Here is a 24591-nt window from a genome sequence, read left to right as displayed (position 1 = left end):
TTTTAATCCAGTTGTGCTGACCTCATCTGTATTGTGTGATGTCTTTCCCGTCACCTAAAGTAGTTCTTATCTATTATCTAATTAGTGAATACCCCCTTCCCTCCTCCCCTCCCTCCCCCCTCTTGTAACCATCAAAGAATATTTTCTTCTCTGTTTAAACTACATCTCCAGTTCTTATAATAATGGTCTTATACAATATTTGTCCTTTTCCAACTAATTTCACTCAGCATGATGCCTTCCAGATTCCTCCATGTTATGAAATGTTTCATGGATTCCTCACTGTTCTTTATGGATGTGTAGTATTCCATTGTGTGAATATACCATAATTTATTTATCCATTCATCCACTGATGGGCACCTTGGTTGCTTCCACCTTTTTGCTATTGTAAACAGTGCTGCACTGAACATGGGTGTGTATATATCTGTTCATGTAAAGACTCTTATTTCTCTAGGATATATTCCAAGGAGTGGGATTGCTGGATCGCATGGTAGTTCTATTTCTAGTTTTTTAAGGAAGCACTAAATCGATTTCCAAAGTGGTTGTACCATTTTACATTCCCACCAGCAGTGTAGGAGTGTTACAGTCTCTCTACAGCCTCTCCAACATTTATTATTTTGCGTTTTTTGGATTAATGCCAGCCTTGTTGGAGTGAGATGGAATCTCACTGTAGTTTTGATTTGCATTTCTCTAATGGCTAATGATCGTGAGCATTTCCTCATGTATCTGTTAGCTACCTGAATATTTTCTTTAGTGAAGTGTCTGTTCATATCTTTTGCCCATTTTTTAATTGGGTTATTTGTCTTTTTGTAGTTGAGTTTTTGTAGTATCATGTAGATTTTAGAGATTAGGTGCTGGTCAGAAATGTCATAGCTAAAAACTTTTTCCCAGTCTGTAGGTCATCTATTTACTCTTTTGGTGAAGTCTTTGGATGAGCATAGGTGTTTGATTTTTAAGAGCTCCCAGTTATCTAGTTTTTTTTCTGCATTGTTAGTAATGTTTTGTTTATGCCATGTATTAGGGCTCCTAACATTGTCCCTATTTTTTCTTTCATGATCTTTATCGTTTTAGATTGTATATTTAGGTCTTTGATCCATTTTGAGTTTGCTTTTGTGCATGATGGGAGGTACGGGTCCTGTTTCATTTTTTTGCAGATGGATATCCAGTTATGCTAGCACCATCTGTTAAAAAGACTGCCTTTTCCCCCATTTAACTGATTTAGGGCCTGCACTACCTCTCTTCCTTCACGGACCAGAGCCCCTGCCTACACTGGTTATTCTCCAGTGCCTTCACACAGTGACTCTGTATATTTTATCCAACTGTTAGAATTGTTATCTGCAGAAGGCCTGGTCCAATACATACTACTCCAACATGATAGGAACCAGAGGCAAAGCAATTACTTTGTGCCAGGTATAGCTCTAGGTTCTTACATACATTATATCCAAAATCCTCAAAATAAGTATGTAATTAGCTTCATGTTATAAAGAAGGGAATCAATGGTAAAACAGTAAAAAGTAAAGAATTAGATGACAGCAAAAATGAAAATGATAGAAAGTACTGGCATATGGACGGTTTAACCTTCTCCACTGATATTTTTACCAAATGATCTCTTCACCCAGCAATACAGTAATTAATTAAGAGTGGCCATTTGAGAGCAAATATACAAAATGAAACTACTGCATCATGGTCAATTCCCTACCAGATTTCTCTAAGTTCTTCTTATTTAAAGTTAGGACACTTTATACTTCTACATTCATCATCATTACATGGACATCAAAAGAAATATGACAGAAAAATAAATTTAAAACAATGATAAGATCTTATATGTATAAAGTACACTCAGAAAGCAATATATTGTATATGGACTTTAAACATTACGGATCTAATGAGTCCTTATTAACACTAACAGAGTAATCACTAATATGTGCACAATGGTTTACCTGTATTATATCACTGAATCTTCAAAACAATCCAAGGAGTTAGATACTGTAAGGGAACTGCTCCATGCCAGCACTCTGATAATCTTACATATACCCATGTGGACGACACGAGCAAGCCTCATCCACAGTACACCTAACCTCTGGTAGAATATCCTGTCATACTCTCAGAACACGAAAAGCTAAGTGATTTTGAGAGGAGCTGCTAACAGACCATTTTTCACTCACCTATCTTGAGGGAGGCTGCCATGAGACAGTTTCTCATCAGCATCCCTTATTCAGGTAAGATGCAGTTTTCCACCTCACCCTCTTTATAGTACAGCTCCAAGCTATAAAACTACTCAGCTGCAGTGTGGATTGGATCCTCACCAACAGGGTGTCCCACCATGTGTGTTACAAGTCATCTGGCCCCTTTCGTTTTGTGTCATCCTGTGGATGAAGGGACATGGGAACCTGACACCGTTACTGATCTTGTTTTTGTTGTCTACTTAAGTTTTTTTTTTTTTAAGTTTAGTCTGAATCTATCTGGGTTTGTTATTTCTGGAAAACAAGGCTTATAGACATAATGTAATTGTCTAAGGTGTCATAGTATATATTCTGACTTCTGGGCCCATGCTCTGCAACATTTTTTATACACCCTCAGCTTAAGTTTATTTTATTTAAAGAAAAATTTTTATAGATATAAAATTACTTTCTAATAATTAGCAATCGCAGTGAAATTTATTATATTTCATCATGGGTAACTATATAAGCAAATATTCTTTTACTTAATCATGAGTGTCTGACAGTATTACATGAACAACAAATAATGCATAATAGAAAAAAAATAAGTGGTTAATCTCAGAAGATACCTTTTCTCCCATAATGACAGGTAGCAAATGGCCCAGCAAGTTGAATTCAGCCATGAAAATTGTGCAGGTACATTTGAGGAGAGTAACACTTGTAAGTCGAGTAGGAATATATTGCTCCAGAGAAGCCACTTCTTCAGGATTCAGTACAGCTTCATTTTCATCCTTATTATCTAAAATGAAAAGTAATCTTTTAAATAATTAATTTTCTTAAATAACTGGAAAATGAACTGGTTCCCACAATTTAGGATCAAATTCCATTTTTATTTTCAACAATGAAGCAGATGTAAAATAATTTTTTACTTTTAGTAAATAAAAATTACACTACTCTAGACCAGCTGCTCCGTAGAAACTCTATGGGGCAGTTCTACTCTGCCATATAGGGTCGTTATGAGTCAGCATCGACTGGACAGCAATGGGTTTGGTTTTTTTGTTGTTGCTGTTAGAATGTATATGTATAATAAGACTTTGCTACACAAAACTTAATAGCTTTTATTTTAAAATATCTTTATGAAATCCCTAATTTCATTCTTAAAAAGAGTAACAGTTTCTGTTCATCAAAACACCATTGATATTTCTGAGAAGGAAAACCACAAAGTGGGAAAAATATTTGCAATAGATAGACAGACAAATAGATAGTTATCTTCACAAAGGAAATGTATCCATAATGTATTAAAAAAAATAATAAAACTCAGTAAGAAACAGACAAGTCAAAAGGAAAATGGGCAAAAAAGACTTGGACAGACCAAAAACACTGAGTATTCCCAAGCATGTAGAGTAGGGGTCCACAAACTTCTTCTCTAAAGAGCAATGTAGAAAATATTTTAGGCTTTGTGGGCCTAAAATTGTGACAGTCTCTGTCACAATCACTTACCTCTGCTATTTTAGCACAAAAGCAGCCACAGATAATACATAAACAAATGAGCATGGTTATGTTCTAATAAAACTATATTTATGGAAACTAAAAATTAAATTTCATATAATTTTCATTTGTCACAAAATAAAATTTTTTTTCAAACCATTTTTAAAACTGTAAAAACCATTCTCAGCTCATGAGCCATACAAAAATAGGCAGTGGGTCCAATCTGGCCCACAGACCATAGTTTGCCAACCCCAGATGTAGAGCAACTAAAACTCTCCTATACTGCTGTTAAGAGTGCAAATGGTACAACAAATTAGAAACCCTGCTTCAAGATATTTAGTAAAGTTGAACGTATATATTCCTTTGACCTAGCAATTCCACTCTTAGATACTAACAGAAACATATACATATGTTTAACAAAAGACATGTACTAGATTATCTCCACCATCACTCTCCTAACAGCCAAGTACTAGAAAACCACTGTTTGTGAGTTGAATAGCAGCCCCAAAAAGGTATGTGGAAGTCCTAATCCCTGGTATTTTTGAACATGACCTTATTGACCTTATTGGTCTTTGCAGTTGTAATTAAGACGAGGTCATAACAGGTCCTAAATTCAATAATTGGTGTCCTTATAAGGAGAAGGAAATTCAGAAACACACACAGAGAAGACAGCCACGTGAAGAAGGAGACAGAGACGGGAGTGATGCAGCTACGACCCACGGAATGCTAAGGATTGCCAGCATTGCTAAAAGGAGACAAGGAAGGGGTCTTCCTGAGAGCTTTCAGAGGACACCTGGATTTCAGACTTCTAGCCTCCAGAACTGTGAGAGAATATATGTGTGTCGCTTTACACCACTCAGCTTCTGGTACTTTGTTACTGTAGCCCTAAGAAACTAAATACTCATTAGCAGTAGAATGGATAAATAATAGTATACTCACACAATGTGATACTATAAAACAATGAGAGTAAATGATGTACAACTACAGGCAGAATATAATTGAATCTCATAAAAATAACGTGAGCTAAAGCCAGACATAAAAGAGGACATACTGTGATTCTATCTAAATAGACTACAAAATAAACAAAATTAAATCAAATCTATGATGTTACAAGGAGGAAGAGTGGTTACCTCTGGGGTCAGTCAGGGTAGTAAAAAGAAGGAGGAATAAAGGAGACTTCTGAAATCTGGTATAGCTCTATTTCTTAATCAGTTGGTCAGATGGGTGTGGTTAAGTTTGTGGAATTCACAGAACTACAGTCTTAGGTTTTATGTATTTTCCTACTGGTAATTTAAAAAAAAAAAAGCTAAAAGAGGCGTGCAGCAGAACTGCTAACTACTTAGGATTTAATACATATACATCCATATGCATGTATATATTTATGTAAGGCATACATATCGGAACCCACTTTGCATGGTTTCGACATGCGTGAATTTCAGTTACAGCGGTTTAGTTAAAATATGCCAGTGCATGAACATGTTTCAAGTATCATTTAATTTGGTATATTAATTGTGAGCAGTTGCATGAAGCACAAAGTTCGCTGCCAGTCCTTCAATCCACAAATACTAGGTAAAAAATATATGAGCATTATGATCAGTGACCAATCATGTCGCTTCTTTCAAAGTCTATCAGAAATTGGTTACTGTGCATCTGATATTTAGTTCATGCATAGAGAGCAAAACATGTAATTGTGTTGCCTCCCTGCCTCCCAGTGATACGCCCATGTGACATTTTTACAAAAATGGATAATCGAAACAGATAAAAGTGCAGTAAAGAAACGAAAAGTAATAATGCTGGATGTGAAATCTGAATCGAACATAAAGGTAGCTGACTGAAAATACTGATGCTGCACCATTGGAAAGACTCTTAGATATGTAGCTAGAGGAACTCAGTGAAGGTCAACTTATCAACATAAACGAAGAAAGTGATTTTAATTAAAAAAAGATGACATATCCCAGAGGAAGAAACACCAGTAAAAAACTTCACATTAAATGACCTCTCAATATTTTTCGTATCACTGAAAGTACAAGGGATGAAGTGTTGAAAGCTGATCGAACAAGAAAGGAGTACGACAATTTGCCAAGGCATAGGAAAGATGCTCACTTTGCATTATAAGTGTTATGATGGGAAGAGGCAAACACCATTCAAACTACTCTTAATAAGTGTTTACAAAGAAATAAAACACTTTATTTGTTACCATTCCTTTTATGATTTCTTCATTTCTCTATACATTTATAACTGGCAGTAAGAAAATTTTTAATGTACTGACAAAAATTTCTAAAGGTTGTGGAACAATTGTACTTCTTCCCATTGATTGTTTAAATCGTTTTGCTTGGTTTCAGCTTTCAGTCATTTTTATGGTCGCAAGCTACCATGCAAAGTGAGTACTGCCTTCATATTAAAGTCAGCCAGCAGTTTCTTTATATATACAAGCAGTCACAGGGTTATAAAAGTCAGACTTAGGGACAACTTGTACTTGCCCTTTAATGTTAACGTAAATTTGCCCTCACTTTGAAAGAACTGAACCAACCCCTACATGCAAAAAAATTCTTAATCAAGATCACCTTTACTTGCTGCACGTGCAGCTTCTAAATCACTGAAAAAGTGTTGTGCCTTTTCTTGCACTAAAGTAAGGCTAAATAAGAACCGTATATGCACCTGTTCCAACTTAACTACAAATTCGACTTACAGACTTAAAGGCACAGTTAAGAACGAATCTTGTTCGTAACCCAAGACTGCCTGTACATCACATTTTTGAGATGATGAAGTGCTTCAAGTAAAGATTAATGTATTTCATACTATTCTTTACCCTATCCTAAAATATACAGTATAAATTCACTGTGGCAGAGATTGGTAACTGCCCTGGAGTAATCATTCTCCCCTTCTTTCTCTTAGCAATAAAGCCCTCTGAATTTAAGTTAAATATATGGACTTCTTCTGGAGACTACATTTTCCATGCTCTTTTGCATCCAGGTGTGGGGACATGTCACTACATTTTGGTCAATGGATGACACAGGCATGTCTTTAAAATGAAACTGCATACCTACCATTTTCTCATATTCCCCTTTCCTGATGATTAAAATTTGACATGGTAATGGTGAGCCAACACTGACCATATAGACAAGGCAGAATATATCCCAGGAATTGGCAGAATAATAAAAGGAATGTGAGTCTAAAACACCCTGATGAAACAGGGTCACCCTAATCCACCCTAGTGACCAGTTTGGATTTTCATAAAAGAAAAAACAAATAAATTAAGTTACTGTTAATAGGTTTATAGTAAAATAGACAAACTAATCCCGCATTAGAGATATCTACTAATGAAAGTTATTATGAGGCCCTTTCTAACCTCAGTTAATATTCCCCACAATCAAATTAATAACTTTTGTAGAAGTTTACTATATTGCTAAAAAGGAGCCCTAGTGGTGCAACAGTTACGCACTCAGCTGCTGACCAAAAAGCTGGCAGTTTAAACCCACCCAGCAGCTCTGGCAATCTGCTCCCATAAAGATTATAGCCCAAAAAACCCTATGGGGCAGTTCGACTCCAACACATGGGGTCGCTATGAGTTGAAACTGACTTGACAACACTTAAAAACAAAATCATGCTGCTAAAGTAATCAAGTCAGTATCATACTGGTGGAGGGATAGATCGTAGATCTATTAATGGAATATAGAACAGAGGAATCAGAAACTGACCCATACAAATATGCTCAACTGATTTGTGACAACAGTACGAAACTAATTCAATAAAGAATAGCCTTTTCAATAAATGCTGCTGGAGCAATAGGAAATCCACAGGCAAAAAAAAAAACCTCATGCCTTACATAAAATTAATTAAATGGATTCACAGACTTAGATATAAAACAAAAAAATGATAAAACTTTAACAAAAAAGAAACAATCCAATTGGAAAAAGAGCAAAAGACACGAACAGACATTTCACCAAAGAGGATATACAGACGACAAATAAGAACATGAAAAGATGTACAATATCATAAGCCATAAGGGAAATGCTACTTAAAATTACAATGAGATCGCAGATAGCTAATAAAAACTGCACATCTATCAGAATGCCTAAAATTAAAGTGATAACACCAAATGCTAGGAGGATGCAAAGCAACTGGATATCAACACAGAAGTCCTTCAACAGGAACTCTGGTGGCACAGTGGTTAAGAGCTCAGCTGCTAATCAAGAGGCTGGCACTTGGAATCCACCAGCCGCTCCTTGGAAACCCTATGGGGCGGTTCTACTCTATCCTATAGGGTCACTATGAGTAAGAATCGACTTGATGCCAACAGGTTAATGGGTCCTTCAACAAATGAATGGGTTAAATAAACTGTGGTACAACCACAACATGGAACACTACTTGCAAAAACAGTAACTAAAAAAAAAACTATTGATACATGCAACACCTTGCACAAAAAGTCACATACTTTGATTCCATTTAACATTTTTGAAATAACAAAATTTTAGATATGGAAGACAAATAAGTGGTTTCCCAGCGTTAGGGATGAGGAGGGTAGGATGCTGGTAAGTGTGTTTATAAAAAGGCAAAAAGGGATGGATCATCGCAATGTTGAAACTGTTCCGCTTCTTGACTATGTCAGTGGACACATGAACCTACATAGGTAATAAAACTATACAGAACTTAATACACACACATAAATACACAGATGAGTATAAATAAAACTGGAGAACTCTTAATTTTTTAATGAATAACCTACTTTGATTTTTAATACTAATAAAATTTCCCTACTCAAAACCTTTTAATGATTTCCCATCGCATTTAGAATAAAATCCAAATTCCTTGATCCTTAAGGCCTGACAAGGTATAATTTATACCTGTCTGTCTGATTTATCAATATTTATTATACTACTGCTATACTAGCCTTGGAGCCATAGTGGCACAGTGGTTAAGAGTTTGGCTGCTAACCAAAAAGGTTAGCAGTTCGAATCCACCAGCTGCTCCCTGGAAACCCTATGGGGCAGTTCTACTCCGTTCTGCAGGGTTGCTACAGGTCGCAACCGATTCGAAGGCAGTGGGTTTGGTTTTAGTTTTGTATTAGCCTTGCTTTCGTCCCTAGAACTTTCCAAGGTCATTCCTACCTCAAAGTTTTTGCACTTGCCTACTTAAAACCCTCTTTTCACAGATAGTTGCATGGCTCAGTCCCTTATATCATTCAAGGGTCGGCTCATTTAAAAACTCTTCAAACATGAATTTCCTAATCTCCAAAACTAAAACAGCTCTCCTCTCTCTAGCACTCTTGTATTTTTTCTCATAGCACTTATCAATGCCTGAAATTTTATCACATATTCATTTACAAGTGTGATAGATTAATTACTTTTATGTGTGGCCTTTGTAGCCATGGTCTTATAACTCCCATCCAGGTGATTATGTGATAGGGTAACTGTGCCCCACCAAGGGGACCGGTCAGTCTTGCCTTAAAAGAGAGCCAATTTCAGAGCAAGGAGAGCTCACAACCACTGCAGAAGAGTTCCACAGGAGACGGCACAGTGAGCTTCCTGGCCCACAGGGCAAGAAAGCTACGTGCCTTTGAGCAGAGACCAAGGGCCAGGGAAGTCTACGCTTGACCCACGAATTTGGGACTTGCCAGCCTCCAAAACCTCATAAGCCATTTCCTTTATATGGTCTGTGACATGCTGCAAGAAATGAGGGAACCCAAAGACAGAGGGAGAGTATTGAGGCGAGAGGGAGTAGCTGATTTTAGGGATGACGGAGTGGTACGGCAGCTTCGAAAAGTTAACCATTTGGGACACCTTTAACCTCCATCTCATAGGAACCAACTTTGTGCTGATCCTTATACAATTATTTGTTTAGCTGATGTCAGAATGGTGGTTTTTGCTGCAACAGCCCAGATTCACTGGAATATGTGGTTTTAGAAAAAAGGGGATAAATGGGAGAATGAGAAGCCTTTGGTTTCTAGATGGGATAAAAAAAACACCCGTAGATTGAGGCAGCTGTTATGCTGCAGTTACCCAAGGCAAAAGCTATTTATAGGATTTAGGAAGGGTGGATCTAACTCCAAAGGAATTGGCTAATTGAATGCATATGGAAATACAGTGATAAGGAAAGAGCCAGACGTACAATTCCTTTGTTTCTGTTATCCCTAATAGCTGAGACGGGGGGGGGGGGGGCACGGGGGGATGTAGGGGCTGATTTTAGCATTGAACCAAGCCTACATCCGGTCCAGTCAGAGTCTGAACAGGCAGTTCCTCTACAACTATTGGCCACCAAGAAAGCAGTCCTGGAGGGAAATGGGCAAAACCAACAAACTACAGAAATCAGGCAGTATAGTGTAAAGGAGTTGCTTCAATTCATAGATCGGTAATGTCAGCTTCAGAGAAACCATTACTAAAATGGATTGTGAGATTGACTAATTTTAGAGGCAGTGTCTTTAGTTTTGAATGCTGCAGAATGGAAGAGTACGTTTGGGGTGATGCAAGACCCACACCTCACTATGGAACAGTCATAAATGATGATACAAGATTCATTTACACAACAGGTTAGCCCAGAGGAGATGGCCAGCCTAATAGACTGGACAAAATTTGCAGCGAGATTTGTTTTCCCTGAGAAAGAAAACTACCTGCCTCCCCTCTAAATACCCAATGGAACACTCCAGAGGAAGGAGCTGATGTGCTGCTTATGCAAGCCATGCTGGAATGGCTTTATGTTGATCATGATATTCATCCAATGAGCACGCCCCTTATACAGGTCATGGTAAATATGGTGATCAGGGAGCCCCTTCTACCTGGGCACTCCATGTTACCTTGCTACTGAGAAACAAAGCCACAATCCAAGAAGCCTTCTCAGATCTGTTGGCACAGCTTCTCTGCACGTGTCTTACACATGCAAGAAACATAACGGTGCTTTACAGGAGAACGGGAAAAGGTAATGGGGAAAGAACTTATCCAACAGGAAAGAGACTTTTAGATAAAAAAAAAAAAAGATGGTTACTAAGAAATGGGATGAACATAGCAGACATCAGTGGAGGTGACACAAAGGTTCTAAGGTAGCACTAAGGAGGATGGGTAGACCAATGGAAATTCCTGCTCGTCCCCCAATATTAAAGAGGCCTAAACAAGTCTATCCTATTCACCCCAGCCAGAAAATACTTAATGATGGGAATTTCCACCTGGAACTATTTGAAGCAGAGGGTAAGCTGGTTGATCAAGATTGATGAGGGGGCCAAGGTATTCTGGTCCAGCCTCTCAGCAGAGGACCCAAGGCTATATGCATATGTGTGGGTGAAACAGCCCAGGGGTGGTGAAGAGACCTTTCTGGGGCTCCTGGACACAGAAGGTCAATGTACTATAATTCCAAAGCTTGTCAATAAAATCTTGAAGGGGCCTAAGGTTAAACTGAGGGGATATGGAGATGCAATGGTTCATGGGACTAAGGCAAAGGTTTGGATGAGAACTGGAAGATTTAAACAGATCCTGTATGAAGTAGTCATATCTTCCTTACCTGAAATTATTATTGGTATGGATATTATGCCTAGTTGAGGAACACTCCCTCTACCTGATATTGTAAAACTGAAGGCATGTATGTCTGCCCTTAGGTCAATATTGATTGGACATGCTAAATGGAAACCATTAAAATTGCCAGAGCCCACTCAGACTGTAAATTTGAAACACAGAGGATACCTGGTGGACAAAAGGAGGTTACTACCTTGATTAAAAGACATGCTAAAGGCTGGAGTATTGGTGCCAACAAATTCTCTGTATAACAGCCCTGTATGGCCCATGAAAAAGGCAGATGGCTCATGGAAGCTAACAGTAGACTATCCAGGCCTAAATAAAGTAGTGCCACCTGTGGCTTCAGCTGTTCAAGACATTGTATCAACAGTGGAGAAAATACAACAGGCTAAAGAAGACTGGTACTCAGTGACTGATTTTGCAAATGCCTTTTTCTCCATACCAATCTCAGAAAAGAGCCAGCCACATTTTGCTTTCACATGGGAAGGATCTCAGCTTACTTTCACTACATTGCCACAGGGTTACCTGAATTTACCAGCTTACTGTCATAGTTTGGTTAGAGGAGATTTGAACGTGATCCAGATCTCAAGTACATGATACATTACATTGACGATATTATGTTAATATCAAGCACTGAAGAACAAGGCTAGAGCTGATCTGAATATAGTGGTGGCCCACATGACCAATTTGGACCACCGAGTTATATTTCATCAGACCAAGTAACACGCCTTACAGCCAACCGGGTGCAGCAATGGGCCAGGATGCATCACATTAAACGGACATACCATGGTGCATACCACCCTCAGAGTAATGGTTGGATAGAGAATTGGAATGGACAATTGAAATATTTGTTATCTAAAATGGGGATGAGATATAGGCATGAAGAGCTGGTTCACACACCTTCATGAATGTGTGCTCACAATCAACATGAGGGGACAAAGAGAGGATCACCACTTGACAGATTCCTAACTTGTCTGGGGGATCTGTGGAAGAGGGGGTAGGGGAGGATGCTGGTGCCACTGCACAGTTCTTCTCCACACCACCTAAAATTGTTTTTTTTTTTTTCCCTGTCAGATGGTGCAGTTCCAGAACCAGGGATGCAGCTGCAGGTGCCAGAAGCTGGGGTGATCCGTAAGCAAGAGACTAAGATACCCTTGAACATGTATGCCATAATTCCCAACGGACTGATGGGATGGATCATACCCCTTCCCCATTTCTGTCAAAACTGTGGTTGACAGTGAATACTGTCATACTGCCTAGTGGGCAATATAGCCCACTAGTGTTGTACCTATGTAACCCTACCCAACATGAATGGGAGTAGACTGAGAGGGAAACACTTGCCAGACTGGTCTTGCCACCAGCAATCTGGACTAGCACAACAGCTGAAACAGGATGTTCTTTCCCAAGGTGTAAAAGTTTGGGTAAAATAAATGACATATGGAAGGAAAGAGAAATAATAGCTGAAAGCAAAGGAAGTAATAAATGGGTTATGCAACAGCGGAAACCTAATATTATGCTGATACTTCAAGATAGACTCAGAGCAAGGGAATAATCTTCTCTCAGTTAAATTTTGTCAGACTCCAGAAAGGGTGAAGATGACTTTTGTAGAACCTGACCAGATTAGATGCAAAGCTGCAGGAGACCTAAATGGCTGGTACCTGAGTAAACTCGCCCTTTGAACTCTTTGCCCGATTGAAGGACTAAATGTTAATGACTGTTTTGAACTGGTAAAATGGGAGGAGGAAGTTATCCTCTAAATATGAAAAAACCATGGCTAAAAAAGCCAGGGGTTGGCCTGCTGTAGGTTAATTATATAGCCATGATCTTGTAACTTCCACCCAGGTGATTACATGATAGGGTAAACTATGCCCTACCAAGGGGATTGGTCAGTTTTGCCTTAAAGAAAGCCAATTCCAGAGCAAGGAGGAGAGCCCAACACCACCAAAGGAGAGACCTGCAGCTGCAACTGCAGCAGACCTGCAGAAGACAGAGCAGTGGGATTCCCGGCCCGCAGGGCAAGAAAGCTGAGTACCTCTCAGCAGAGACTGAGGGCCAGGGAGAAGTCTACACATGACCCACAAATTTGGGGCTTGCCAGCCTCCAAAACCTCGTGAGCCATTTCCTCCATATGGTCTGTGAGTTCCCGTGAGACATTACAAGAAATCAGGGAACCCAAAGACAGAGAGAGAGTACTGAGGCGAAAGGGAGTAGTTGATGTTAGAGATGATGGAGTGGTACAGAAGCTTGGAAAAGTTAGACATTTGGGGCATCTTTAACCTCTGCCTCATAGGAACCAGCTTTGTGATGATGCTTATAAAAGAAATTATTTAACAAGTTTACTGTTCATCTACCCCACTAGGATATACGTAAGCTCCATGAGGGCAGAGGCTTTGTATGTCTTGTTTGCAATACTATCCTTGCACTCAGAATGGCACCAGCCGTGGAGCACGCATTCAAGTAAATTGCAGTAAACGAATGCATGAACATGCCGTGCACTTACTATGCACTACAACTGCATTAAGTGCTTTTATGTGCACTCATTTGGAAGTAAGTCCTATTAGTGTATCATTAAGGATAACAGTTAAGTAGCTGTGACAAAAGTCAAAATAATAAAAGCTTCAAAACAAACAGGAGGTTCTTTCATAGAACAATTTGAGCCAAATGGACCCAGGGCTGACGTGGTGCTACCACAGTACTGAGGATCTAAGTTCTTTCTCCCTTTTCGCTCTGGCATCCCCAGTTACGCATCTTTCACCTCAGACTCCAGCTCCTGTCATTACATCTGCATCCTGGCCAGAAGGAAGTGGAGAAGAGAAAAAGGAAGGCTGCTCTTTTCCTTTTAAAATCATGGGCCAAAAATTCACACAAAGTGCTGCTCCCATTCCAGTAGCCAGAATCTAGTCATATGACTACACTTGTGATGTGTAGTGTTAATTTCTACTACTATAGGAATTTCCATTACTATAAAGTAAGAAGAGAGTAAGTGCAGGGAAGACAATTAGCCACCACTGTTAAAATAATAAAACTCATTATAGAGATAGGAAAATGGAAGATCAGAGATATTAATGAAATTTCCTACGGTCAACAAGAATTAGAATTCAAAGCATAGCCTGACCCCAATGACTGAGTTTTTAACCACTATCCTACACGACCTTCAACATGCTATGTTCTACTATATTTAAGAGTTGCTTTTATTGCATAGGAAACCCTGGTGACATAGTGCTTAAGAGCTACAGCTTCTAACCAAAACGGCGGCAGTTTCAATCCACCAGCCACTCCCTGGGAACTGTATGGGGCAGTTCTACTCTGTCCTACAGCGCTGCTATGAGTTGGAATTGACTCCACGGCCAACAGGTTTGGTTTTTTGGTTTTACTGCATTAAATTTTTTTTTTTTTTTTTTTTTAATCAAACTGTGATAAACATCTCTTCACAACACATAGAAAAAGTTAAAGTTGTACAGCAAATTTTTTTACTGGTACTATCTTAATTTTCTGGAACGTTAAATTTGTGTGTTTAGAGCCCATCTTCATGTCTGACTTCTTAGGATCCATTAAGTTGAAAAAAATCGTCAAGTGTATGCCCGAAAAAAAAAGGAGAAAGGTTTGACAAAATACTGGCAAAGTACTTAAGTAAAGAATTTTTAACTTTTAACCTCTCCCATAACCTCAGCATGCAAGTTTATTCTTTAAATTAACAACTGAGTACATAAAAGTCCTCGCAGATAGACAAAATATACTAAAAAGTTAATAAAATCACACAAATTAGATTATATAATCATTCAAATCAACCAGCAATAGATTCAAAATGAAGCCAAAAACAAACCTGGATTTAGCCTGCTATATGGTTCATATTCATGTTCCAAGGCACAAACGATCATTTTCAAAATTCTATGCACGGCACTGCTATCCAAGCGAAGATCCAGAGGACCTATAACAAGGTTTTTGGTTGACTTCTCCTGAACTGTTCCCAAATCTTCACTTTTCCCTGAAGAAAAGTCTTGCTGATTTGCAGAACCTAAGGGAATTCAGACTTCATATTAATATTTTATATGCATCAGATATACCAAGTATGTATTTTAATATTATTCTTCTCTCATCTTTTTAGCTTGTAGTTTAATGCCTTGAAACCAATTCTCAATTAGCTAGAGCAGGGGACAGCACAGTGGCCTTCCCCGCTGACACAGAAGGCTGAGTGCCTGGCTAGGGCCAGGGAGATGCACTGTCTGTGGGCACAGCTGGGAAGAGGCTGTTCTGAGGGAAGAACTGTATCCTGAGTGTTCCTGAGCCTGAACTCTAACTGTTACTCTCCTAATATACACCACAATCATGAGTATGGTCTGTGAGTCCTACATGGCCATTGCAATGAATTACTGAACCCAGTAGAGAGTGCTGTGGGAGGGATGCTTGGCATCAGGGCTGGTAAAGACAGGAAGAGAGGAGATATCTCTGACCTCTACCTCAAAGGAATCAGCCTTGAGCTGTTGATCTTGGTTCTCCTTTCCCCTTGTGAAGTTAGAGGAGGTCAGACAACGTATCCACACAGTTTTTACAGCTACATGCATGCCTGATTTTTTTTTCTCTATGCTTAAGATTTTATTGGAAAAGAAATTATTCCTATTATGTATTTAATGTTATAAGAAGTACTATAAAAGCAAATTGGTCTTTCTTGGAAAATTATTCTGTAATACCTAATTCGCTTATATCCAACAATTTTACATGGAATGGGGGACTCTGGAGAACATTGCATTTTACTACTAATTTATCTTAGGTGTAGGTAGTAAGTGGTCATAAGGACATAAATAATTCAATTTTAGACATAGTAAGCTTTGACATATGTATGAGACACAAGTAGAATGTTAAGTACGCACTGGATAATTAATTCCGAACCTTAAAGAAGGCTAAAAATACAAATATGGATATCAACAACATATAACCAAACAAAACCAAACCCGTTGTTATTGAGTCCAGTCCAATTTATGGCAGCCCCATGTGTTGCAGAGTAGAACTGCTCCACAGGGTTTTCCTGGCTATAATCTGTACAGAAGCAGACCATGCCACTGAGTTTGAAGGACCATCCTTTAGGTTAGTAGTCAAATGCAAGCCAAATACCTCACCCAGGGACCTTCAACATACAGATGGTATTTAAATTCATAAGAAAGAATGAGACTACCTCAGGAGACAATTCAGAGAAAGAAGTGAATCCAGGGATTAATCAATGAGAACATCAACATTTAGAAGTCCAATACAAAAAAAGGAGGCAGAAAATTACTGCTCTTGCTTTCTGTGTTCATTTAGCAAAACCTACTAATCCTTCAAGATCAACTCCTCCATGAAGTCAACTCCACAGACAAAAGCAGTCACTTTATTATCTAGACTATTTATACTACTTATACTACTATGCTTAACATGGTATATTATAATCATATATTTAAACACCTAAACACTGCCTATTGATTTCTTAAGAAATAATTTGGCCTTTTTTTCATTCACACTACCCAACTCATCACGTGGCATATATAAATCACTTTTTAAAATATGAACAGTTAACCAAAGGATCGTAAACCGATTTTCACTAACTTTTCAATATGCAAAAAGACTGAAATAAGTACAATATTGTATATTGATGTGTACATTAAACATCAAGTGGTTCAATTTTTAATGACATCATTTGCTTGCTAACATAATAAAATATGAAAATAATAAAGCACATAATAAGAAAAAACTATGTGTCACAGTCTGTGGAAGAATTTATTTCTACTCTTTTATTTAAAACAAACTCTCATTTTTAATAAAAAGATCTATATAACCTCCAAAATGTACTTAATACAGAAAAAGGAAACATTGATTCTGACAATTTAATGTAATACGAAGTTTGATGTACCGAAATTTTAATTTTTGGTTAAGTATGAGAACTAATTGTAGTTGGTTACACAAAATGTCTTTTCAATCTACACAAAGAAAGGATTAAAAAAATGCCAAAAATCTAAGGAAATTCTACATGCCATTAAAATTAAACCATTCCTAAAAGTACCAGAAGATAAATCTGATGTGACAGGGTACAACCACAGTCAAGGACCAATTGAATCTAAAGAAGCTTTTGTTTCTGTTGTTCAAGAAAAGGTAAACATAAAGGAAAGAAGCCAGTACCTTTACCACTAGTGTTTTCCATTGTATACAGGTAATCCATGTAAAAAGCACCAAACCTTTGCATTCCGGTTATTTCAGTGTATGTCTCCTGCCAATAAAGCAAAGCAAACAGAGCAAACATTGTCTAAGAAGAGAATTTTGCATTTAAATTCCACAGGTCAGGAATCAGACATACATCCTTAAATAGACTGTGTATCAACTCAAAGAATTACCAAAAGAACAGAGGTTATCCAAAGAATTTACTTCTAAGAAAGGTAATGCTACCTCTACTATAGATCACACAAAAGGACGTTTATAATTCTACTAGACATTTTCACCACTTTATCAATAATGTCTGGTTAATGAATACCTATAATGGAGTAGATAGTACACTCTTGACCTTTATTACCACCACAAAACTGCCTAACAATGTATACTTTCAAATAGAGTTAATCCTTAAATATTTCACTACACTTAAATAAGACAGTTCAAACACTCATGATCTACTAAAATATTCAAACATGTTAATTAGGCAGGTCAACATTACATTCTTTACTTTCAATTCTGAAATGAAATCTTAATAATAACCAGTGAAAAGCAATTATTCTATTACATTTAATCTTCAGGTAACTTTTTTGGAATATTTTACTTTATTCCATGAAAAAGTACACAATTATTTCACATGAGAAAATCAAATAATACTAAAAAGTATACATAATAAAAAATGAAAATCTCCATCTCTTTCCATCAATCCCAGACCCCAGAAATTAACCAATATTAACAGAGATAGTTCTGCATGTTTCCTCCATGACTATTTTCACAGCAGGGCATGGATACACAAACTGTGGTTACACACTAAAGATTAAGTAGAGGCCCTCTGTGCACTCCTCAAGTTTTTCTAAACATAGACACTGGACAAAAACATTCTAAATGCTTCCATAAAAAATTAGCATTCAGAAGATATTATCTGAGAGGAAAGATGCCAATTACAAATATTCACGCACTATGTCCACCCAAACACAGCCCAGAATTTGGCTCAAGTGTATGTTCTCTGACCTTATGATGAGCAGTATCTAAGATAAATTCTGCACGAGTACCATTATTTTCTGGGCTTCGGTAATCAAACAATGAATTTGTAAGGTATGTCAAACCTTTTGCACTCAAATTTTCACCACAAATGAAGAAACAGGCTTCCTGAAAACAAATGCAAAATTTTTAAACAGGTGGAAAACTCATTAGGCCTTGGCTTTTTTTTCACACACATTCAGTAGTCAAAAGAAATCACTACAACTTAAGGTCCTGTAAAAAGACAAGGAATACTGTCTCTGTTTTCATTGCCGATTTTGCAAAGAATATTTTTACAAACTAAAAAGGAACTCAAGCTGGCTGTTATAAACAAGAAAAGAGAAACATTTATGAATTGTCAAGTATTTGAAACTAACTGTTCAGGTGTTAAAAACTACCAACTTTCTATATTCCCCTGAGCTTTATAATTTATTATAGGAAAAAACAGTAAAGCTCCATTCTTAAGTCAAAGATATATGTACTCTAACGTATTTTATATGGTTAACCGCTTCAATAAATACTTTAATATATGTGTATCCTATCCATAAAAAACTTTTGTTTCACTTCTGCTCATTCACCTCATCCAAAAAAGAAAGATTAAAAAAAGATTTTGACTTACTGTTTCACTTCTGTTCACATTATCTTCAAAATCTTTAACACCCATAATTGCTTTAAGGCACTGGGCTCGGCAACCTACAAAACCAATCTGGCAATCAAAGAAAGGCTCTCCCATCATAAGGGCCTGTAAGTGGAAAGCTGGCATATTAGAACTAAGAACTCGAATTTGATTAAATGTTACAGGGTTTCCCTGTAGAATTTCTAAATTAGCCAAACATCTTTGAGAGCTGGCCTTTGCAAATTTACTGTCCATAAATCATAAACTTTATTGAAGCAAATACATCTTGTCTTTGTGCCTTCAAACTTTTGTATCCTCAAAGATTATCATTTCATGAACGTTAATACACACATACACATACACATGAGTGCACACATTTAATGAAGAAAATGAAATAATAAATGTTGCATATTGCAGTAAAATCTTCATTAAACTAATAATTATTTCAACCAGTATTACTGACTACTAAGATAGAAATATAAAACTGTAAATATAAATACTGTAAAATATGTAACTTATGATTAGAAAACTGTATTTATGAAATACTAATTTGTAAGGACCATTCGAAAGATATATATGCGTGTTCAGTGTTAAAAGATTACCTCAACTGTAGTTCCTTCTTGTTCCCAACACAATACTTCTTTAGATTTTACTTTCTGAGGGCTGTAATAACTACTCTCAGCTTGCATTTCAGTGAGCTAGGAAACAATATAATAAGCACATTAAGTCAAAATCAGTATTAAATGGCAATAAAATGTCATCATTATGATGAGTTGATGAAAATAAGGCCTATTTTAAGATTGAAGAAATTTAATTATTAAGCAGGAAAACGTGCCAAAAAAATCACTATAACAGATTATCCATAGTAATAAGGTTGAACACGTCAGTCTAAGCTCACAGAGAATTAAAATACCACCTTATTTTTATTTAGCTCCTTTTCCTTAATATTGCTCGAAAAGGTGAAAACTCTGTAGCTGTAACAGTCCCAGTGTATTAATAGTTCTTATATTCTGCCCAAAATTTATATAATTATAACCCCGATTCATCTTTTTCACTGATATATTCAACCATGTTTAATCATTTCCAAAAATCTTCCTATTTCAAACCAAAAGATAAAATACTTTGAGAAGAAACACAAATGGATTCAGTAGTTGTTATCTTCTAGTTCCTATGAAAAGGAGCCCTAGTGGCATACCGGTTAAAGCAAACAACTGCTAACCGAAAACTTGGCTCCACGGGAGAAAGATGTGGCAGTCTGCTTCCATAGAGATTTACAGCCTTGGGAACCCTATGGAGTCACTACGAGTCATAACAGACTCGACTGCAGTTGAGTTTGGTTTGGTTTTGAGTTCTTATCAAAGTAGCCCTGGTGGTTAAGAGCTTGGTTAATAACCCAAAGGTCGGCAGTTTGAACCCACAAAAAAATACCTGGCGATCTGCTCCCACAAAAATTACAGCCTAGAAAACCCTATGGGGGCAGTTCTACTCTGTCCTGTAGGGTCACTATGAGTCAGAATCAACTAAATGCCACACAACAGCAGTTCTTATGAGGAAGGTAAGATCACTGGTGTTCATTTTAAATGCATGCCTCATAACTCACACAGATTCATTCAGTCATGCAAAAAGCACTTGAGTGCCAGCTAGCTAACAAGTACTAATCTAGATGCTGATGGAAAAAAATACTTCTGCTCCCATGAAGCTTACAATATATTATTTGTATGTATTAAAAACTAGATAATTTAAATTACTATTAAAAGGTACTTTGCTAAATGCAATGGGGATTGGATCCTAGAAAAGTAACATTATGAAATTCAGTTAAGTCTGGAGTTTTATTAACAGTAATGACCCAATCAACGTTGGCTCCTTGGTTCTGACAAATGTACAGTAGTAGCATAAGATGTTAACAGTAGGGAAAACTCGAGGAGTATACATGAACTCTCTGTATTAACTTTAAAATTTTTCTATAAATCTAAAATTATTCCAAAATAAAAAGTTTGTTTAAAAAAAAAAAAGTACTCTGCCTATGTTTGTCAACGATTTGACCCTTACTCTTGTGAAATGGATATATTCTTCAAACTTAAAGTCAAAGATCACATTTAAAAATATATATATATGTTTAACTTAGGCCAAATAAAAATTATTGAACTGAAAAGTTACAATTTTAAGCACAATAGCCTCTTTATATTGAGAATCAACCAATTATTCCAATATTTGAGAGTAAAGAGTTTTTGATATAATTTTAATTTAATATAAAACTATTTCTTGGACACTTTTAGTGCTAACAATGTTATAAAAATAATTGTTTTAAAGAACAATTAATCTAAAATGCTTAAGCAAAATTGAATTTTTTAAACTTGATCACCCTTCAGCTGTCTACAGTTATTGTAGAGAAAAAGCAATTAATTGATTAAAAGGACTGAAACATTACAAGAACAATTTTCGACACTATTATTAAAATGCTACATTTAATTTGGCATGATTTTTGTTGGACTGATATCAACGGTTCAGAATGCTAATGTAGAAACATGATCTTATTTTCTGACCAAAATATGAGCCACAAATTAATTCCATACATTCTTCAAAAGCAAACTGAACAATGAATTCTAATGTTTTCCTCCTAAATACCAACATATTTCCCTTAGAGAAACCTTAGACAAATATAAATATTTCAAATTTTTATAAAAATATATAAACTAGGGACAAATACTGCCAAGAAACTCTATAAAAGTTTTATACATAGATGAATTTTCTCACAAACTGGGTTTAGTACAATTTTTCTTATCAAGGAAGTTAATAAAAATGTATCAGAATAAATTCAAATTTTAAAATAAGCAAGTAAAAATCACTAGGAAAAAACAATACTAAGCAATCCCTGATGTCCTTCTCCAGGAGAAGGACATGATGCTTGGCAAAGTACAGGGTCAGCAGAAAAGAGGAAGACCCTCAATAAGGTGAACTGACACAGTGGCTGCAAAAAGGAGCTCGAGCATAACAATAACTGTAACGATGGCGCAGGACTGGGCAGTGTTTCGTTCTGCTGTGCATAGGGTCTCTAAGACTCGGAGCCAATACAACGGCATCTAACAACAACAACAAGCAATCCTTAACTGTGCTCACAAACTTAGGTTAAAAGTAAGTACTTCATTCTGATCATCAAAAACTAGCAATATGTCTTAGTCATCTAGTGCTGCTATAATAGCAATACCACAAGTGGACAGCTTTACCAAAGAGAAACTTAATCTCTCACAGTCTAGTAGGCTACAAGTCCAAATTCAGGGCATCAGCTTCAGGGGAAGGCTTTGTCTCTTTGTCTGCTCTGGAGGAAGTTCCTTCATCAACCTTTCCCTGGTCGGGAAGCATCTCAGGTGCAGGAACCTGGCGTCCAAAGGATGCACTTTGCTCCCAGTCATTCTTTCTTGGTGGTATGAGGTCCCCAACTCTCTGCTCACTTCCCTTTCCTTTTTCTCTCTTGAGAGATAAAAGGCAGTGCAGGCTACACCCCACAGAAATTCCCTTTACATTGGATCAGGGATGTGACCTGGGCAAGGGAGTTACAATCCCACCCTAATCCTCTGTAACATAAAATTACAATCACAAAATGGAGGACAATCACACAATACTGGGAATCATGGCCTAACCAAGTTGACACATATTTTGGAGGGACATAATTCAATCCATGACACAATTTATCTAACAACAGTTGGCAACAGTTGGCTTTTTATCCAATTTTTAAAGATTATATTATTTTGCCCATTTATAATTTGCAGATTCATCCATATTCCTTTCATTTAGCCAAAGCTAAATCAGTATCAACTACAAACATAATTTGTTTCAGTAGAATTCAGAAATAATAAATGATGGTGTTAAAATAGCAGCTAATATATGAATTATCATTACTGTGCCTATCTTTATAACCAAAAGAGAAAGACTTTTAAAGCAATCATAAACTTATATTGAAAGTTAGGCTTTATATTTTTCAAGTTTTGTCAGCTTAGAAAACAATACTAAATGAGTCTGTCTAAAAAAGCTTTTAAAGAATATTTACTTTAAAATATATTTTAACCTATCACCTGGTACAGTTAAAAATTGCATACCTATTTCTACAAATTTAAAAAATTCATGTCAGGCAGTTAACAATACAAGCTAAATTAAAAAACACCATGGAAGCAGGAAAGTCTTTTTTTTTTTTTTTTCTCCATGGCTGTATCTCCAAAATCTAGCATGTGGCCTGAAATGATACCTGTAATACTACTTCGCAGGTTGAATACATAATTTATCTCCTTCAGAAATCCACCTCCATGTGGACAAGTAACATTTGGAGAGGAAACAAAAACTGAAAGAGGAGTCTATAAATTCTTAGAAGATGGAAAGCCAATGAGGAGATGGGTGAAAGGATAGATGATATAAAGATGGACGGATAAAAAAAAAAAAAAAATAGATGCATTTATTCAACAAAATATTTACTGAATGCCCACTATGTACCAGGCAATTTCCAAGCACTGGCGATACCACCAACCTTTAAGAAATTACCATTTATTGAGTTTCAGTGTCGTATTAAAAAAAAGAATCCATAATTTTCCAAAAAGCCAATTAAAAAACACTTTCATTTTCCAAATAAATATCTGTGAAGTCAGACTTTCTTAATATACTTCAACCAAAACACTTTATAACAGATTGAATGCAGAAGGAAATATCGGAATACTGTACAGTAGCCTTCTATTAAGCCAGACATTAAAGAAATTTTAAAAAACAGAAATAATGCCCAACCTGGTGATATCTATTTTGGTTTCTTTAAATGTTTTCAAAAAATATATTTTTTTAAATGCTGCCCAGAGTGTAGTTTGATGACACCTGCATCAGTGTTACCTGGAATGGTAGTTAAATACGCACATTACTGACACATATTAAAGTTGAAGACCCTGTGCATATACATTATATATTCTCTTTTGAGTATGTAATAAATTTTACATACTTTTCTTTAACAGAGGAAATGGTCAAAGTATGTTAGTAGTGCTGAAAAACAGAGCTAGAAGAGGACTTTGATAAGAAATCGGACTGTTTTGAAGAGTGAATAAAAGTTGAGGAAAGAGAAAAAAAAATGTACACAGACAACTCTTTAGAGAAATTTTGTTACAAAAGAGAGCACAGAGATGAAATAGTAGTTGAAGGAGTACATAAATTCAAGGGAGATTTTTGATGAGCTTTTCTATTTTAATAGGAATATGAAAGTATGCTGTATGCCAACTGAATGATCCAGGAGTGAGGGAAAAACTGTCCATACAGCTGACAGAAAAGAACACTAGAGAAGTCTTTAAGAAGACAGAAAAACTAAAAACCCAGTGCCATCAAGTTGATTCCAACTCACAGTGACCCTACAGGACAGAGTAGCACTGCCCCAAAGGGCTTCCAAGGCTGTAAATCTTTACGGAAGCAGACTGTCACATAGTTCTCCTACAGAGTGGCTGATGGGTTTGAACCACTGATCTTTCAGTTAGCAGCAGAACACTTTTAGCCACTGTGCCACCAGGGCTCCTTAAGAAGACAGAAAGGATTCAAAATTCAAAGATTTTAAATGGAAGCCACATAATTCCAAGAAGGGATTATTAGACTCTTTTACATCATACTGAGCACAAAACAAACT

The 24591-nt window shown here is 36.8% G+C and overlaps 1 protein-coding gene across 28 annotated transcripts in view; it reads right to left on the bottom strand.

Annotated features, from left to right (window-relative positions):
• VPS13B (vacuolar protein sorting 13 homolog B) overlaps positions 1-24591 on the bottom strand; it is a 916907-nt gene that overhangs the window by 799952 nt on the left and 92364 nt on the right. For all 28 annotated transcript variants that reach the window (XR_010317809.1, XR_010317810.1, XR_010317811.1 and 25 more), the window contains exons 8-13: positions 19553-19648; positions 18954-19076; positions 18326-18463; positions 17291-17378; positions 14967-15158; positions 2786-2955 (exon numbers count right to left, since the gene is read on the bottom strand). Coding sequence is in view for 25 of the 28 variants with exons in the window: in XM_064267936.1 (XP_064124006.1) it covers positions 2786-2955; positions 14967-15158; positions 17291-17378; positions 18326-18463; positions 18954-19076; positions 19553-19648 (807 nt within the window). In the remaining 3 variants the exon portion in view is untranslated. The remainder of the gene's footprint in view (positions 1-2785; positions 2956-14966; positions 15159-17290; positions 17379-18325; positions 18464-18953; positions 19077-19552; positions 19649-24591) is intronic.

Source organism: Loxodonta africana, chromosome 14 (genome assembly GCF_030014295.1).
Source record: "Loxodonta africana isolate mLoxAfr1 chromosome 14, mLoxAfr1.hap2, whole genome shotgun sequence".
NCBI lineage: Eukaryota > Metazoa > Chordata > Mammalia > Proboscidea > Elephantidae > Loxodonta > Loxodonta africana.
Note: the sequence above shows the minus strand (reverse complement) of the source record. Positions and strands in the feature narration are given on the sequence as shown.